The sequence below is a fragment of the Ursus maritimus genome, unplaced genomic scaffold (assembly GCF_017311325.1).
Source record: "Ursus maritimus isolate PB19 unplaced genomic scaffold, ASM1731132v1 scaffold_26, whole genome shotgun sequence".
NCBI classification, from domain to species: Eukaryota; Metazoa; Chordata; class Mammalia; order Carnivora; family Ursidae; genus Ursus; species Ursus maritimus.
The window spans coordinates 9,220,181-9,223,964 of record NW_024425119.1 but is presented as its reverse complement, the minus strand read 5'-3'; the positions used below and the strand labels follow the sequence as shown (position 1 = coordinate 9,223,964).

Sequence of the window (3,784 nt, the reverse complement as noted above, 5' to 3'; positions counted from 1 at the left end):
GAGGATAATGGAAGGAAACACCAATGTATTAATAGTTTGTATTCCTAGGTAGAATTGAGGGCATTTTCTCTCTCTCATTTTCATTTTGTTGGTACTGTGGTTTTTTTTTTCTTTTAAGAACAGGTGTAGCTTTGATAATAAGAAATACATTTTTTAAAGATGAAATTAAAAATAAAAAATTAAGGGAAAAAAGATATGATCAAAGACTGTAGTCAATTTCAGCATTCGGCGCTGGAGATATTTTAAAAAGCGTCATAACTTAGCTTACTTGCTCTCAACACTGTGAGAGCCCTGCAGAGATCAGAGAGAAGTGCAGAGGGTAAACATACTATCGCTAAAGGAGGAATAGAAATAGGTAATAAAAAATCATCAAAAAAAAAAGAAATAGGTAGAAACTGGGGATGTTCAATGTCTGCTTTGATTCATTTGGCAATGTTCTTATGACAGATACACATATGGGAAGCCTGTCCCAGGACATATGACTATGAGAGTGTGCAGAAAGTACAGTAACCCTTCTAACTGCTATAGTGGAGAGTCACAGGCCGTCTGTGAGAAATTCAGTCACCAGGTGGGTGGAAAACTGTTCCTTCTAGGGACTAACAATGGAGACATTGTTGATAATCAGTGAATTACAACATGGTGCTAATTCAGGAAGGGAGAGATCTGTAAGAGAATTCTGTGTTAGCTACACTGATTTTTAAATATCAGTGATTTAGCACAATAGGAATTATTTAGTTCTTGTAATTGTCCATTGTGGGTGTTCTTGGTTCACCAAGCTCCCAGAAAAATGAAAGTTGAGCAGTCTCCAATACTTGGAACTACCTTGGGCATCTGCTTGGATGAAGGAAGAAAAAAAACATTACACCTGTTCATCACTTTGGCTGGGAAGGATATAGGTTTTGCCTTCATTCATTGAGCAAGAACTTGTCACATGGCCCCTCCTAGGTGTCAGGGAGGTAGGAAACACAGTCTCCAAATGGGCACCCCCTTCCCAGCAACAGTTGTATACTATGGAAGGGGAGCTCAGTTTTGGTGAAAAGTTAGCTCCCTGCTACAGTAGGATTACCCACAAATTTTTAAGGCATTTCAATCTCAATAACTCTAGGTAATATCAGATACTAAGAAATATATCTATTATAAACCAGATACTATTATGAAATGCAATCATAAGTAATCCCTAGAGAATATTTATTGTGTTCTTATTATAGAAAATCCCTGGGTTATATGCACCAAAAAAAATCCCACTGTATTAATCGACCACTGATCTGTCCAGTATTATGTTTTCATATTTTATTTTATCCCCTCCTAGCTAAACAGCCAGGGCTGCTTCTCTCAGCAAGTAAAAACCAAGATCTTCCAGATGAAGAGACAAGGGTATGAAATGAAACTTGAAGCGGAGGCCAAGATCCAAGAAGAAGGAACAGGTTTGCGTACCACCTGGGTATGGGAGAAAAAACAATGAACGTGGATTTTTTTCCTTTGCCGAGCTATGAACTGAAAGGGAAGTAGTAGTGTAAGAAGTTCAGGGAGATCATCCTTCCAAAAAAACTTTTTTTCTTTTTCTTTTTTCCAGAGGTAGAATTAACTGGAAAAGGATCCACTGAAATAACAAGAACCATAACCAAACTCTCATTCGTGAAAGTGGACCCATACTTTAGACAAGGGATCCCTTTCTTTGGACAGGTGAAGTATTTTCTAAGTCACAAATCAAATTGTGTACTATCACTTAATAAGCACATCATATTCTGCTAAACCCAGACCTGGTTTATTATCTATTGATTAGTATAAAACCAAAAGTATAAAACCACATAAAAATAAATCTGTCCCCCTGTAAATGGATATATGAAATCTACAAAATCATTCTAAAGCACCATCAAAATTAGAAGTGGGTTTTCTTTTTCCACCTTTGGAACAGCATTGTGTGATATCACTCAATCTTTTCTTGGTTTACCAGTAGTCTCAGATTTTTATATTTTCTTACAAGAATCTCAAAATTCATAGTGGCCACTTACATTATCCTTCTAACATTAACTTTGTATGGAAATGAGTGGGCAGGTGGCTTTAATTTTTATTATGAAGTATAGAAGAGTCTACTGTACCTAGTGCTCCTTTCGTGGATATTATATTTACACTATTTTCTCTATAATAACAAGAATATATTTTTTTAAAAACAGTGCACATAGGGTAAAATACTGTTATTTAAGGCTTCCAGCTTTTAAAAATATAACTTTTCTCATGTACCTATAAAATATCTTGTATTGTTATTTTTTCTATTATAAACAGATGTGCAAATGGATCTTTCTGACTCCAGAAGTCTGAGATGGCAGTTGTATGTCCTTCAGTGTGTAATTATTGTGTATCATATTCTTAATGGAAATGTTATGAGGTTTCAGGTGTGAAGACTGTAAAACAGAGAAGGACTAGACCCCGCTAAGGAGGGATGGAGTATGTTCTAGAATGTTTTGATTATGTCACGACAGCAAAAGATTTGAGAAACTTTAGTCACTTCCTAAAATGAATAGTCCATTTATTTTTAATTTCTCAGAGGTATATTATACTTTTTTGATATTTCGTTCCTGCTAAATAACTACCTCATTAGTAGTAAGACTCTTTCACCAAAAGAGAATCAGAATTTTGTACCTGTCCTTGTCTTTGTAAGTGCAGCCAATATTTCATTGGCAAACTCAGATTTTATAAATCAACTACAAATATGGACCCAAGTCTTCCAATTGTCCTTCCTTCTACCAGAAGTAGCTTCTACTGAAAAAGAATCATCATTTTTGCAGTCTGAATTGGACTACTCATCTACTAAGTTCAATATTAGCAGTAATTTGATATTAGGCCCCTATGTAATACTGTATGATTCTCATCAATTTTGCATTTTTCACATAAGAAGTACCTCATAATATCTGCCTACCTTCCAAAAGTTTGAAAGTCTAGATTGAGAAGCAGATGTATAAAAAACAACTAGAAAAGTACACAGGGTAATTAATGTATTAGCAGCTGGTAACTTGTGCAGTCATTATACCTCAGAACACTAATGCATCGAAAGTTAAGGGTTGGCCACAAAATAAGTGTTTGGGGCTTGATGAAATTTGGCTAAGGGTTTAAAAATTTTCATTACTCTCCAACACTTATGCATTGTGACTCTCCAAGAGTTCTATATAGTACATGGCATTTCCAAAATATCCACAGAATACTTTTTTCAGTTCACCCCTATCATCAGCTCCGTGATTCTGTATCCTTCACACTGCTTTATTTTTTTTAAGTGTTCATTTTTATGATTAAAGGAACTACCTGGTTATTTTTAATAATAATATTTTTTATTATATTATGTTAGTCACCATACAGTACATTCCTGGTTTCTGATGTAAAGTTCCATGATTCATTAGTTGCGTGTAACACCCAGTGCACCATGCAATACGTGCCCTCCTTACTACCCATCACCAGCCTATCCCATTCCTCCACCCCCCTCCCCTCTGAAGCCCTCAGTTTGTTTCTCAGAGTCCATAGTCTCTCATGTTTCATTCCCCCTTCTGATTACCCCCTCTTTCTTTATCCCTTTCTTCTCCTACCAATCTTCCTAGTTCTTATGTTCCATAGATGAGTGAAACCATATGATAATTGTCTTTCTCTGCTTGACTTATTTCACTTAGCATTATCTCCTCCAGTGCCATCCATGTTGCAGCAAATGTTGAGAAATCGTTCTTTTTTATCACACTGCTTTATTTTGTTTTATTTTATTTTATTTTATTTTATTTTATTTTATTTTATTTTATTTTAT

At 35.3% G+C, this 3,784-nt stretch overlaps 1 protein-coding gene across 1 annotated transcript in view; it reads left to right on the top strand.

The window, feature by feature from the left end:
• LOC103669158 (alpha-2-macroglobulin-like) overlaps positions 1-3,784 on the top strand; it is a 41,469-nt gene that overhangs the window by 8,464 nt on the left and 29,221 nt on the right. The window contains exons 8-10 of the mRNA XM_008697489.2: positions 448-568; positions 1,310-1,424; positions 1,574-1,683. Coding sequence (XP_008695711.1) covers positions 448-568; positions 1,310-1,424; positions 1,574-1,683 — 346 coding nt within the window. The remainder of the gene's footprint in view (positions 1-447; positions 569-1,309; positions 1,425-1,573; positions 1,684-3,784) is intronic.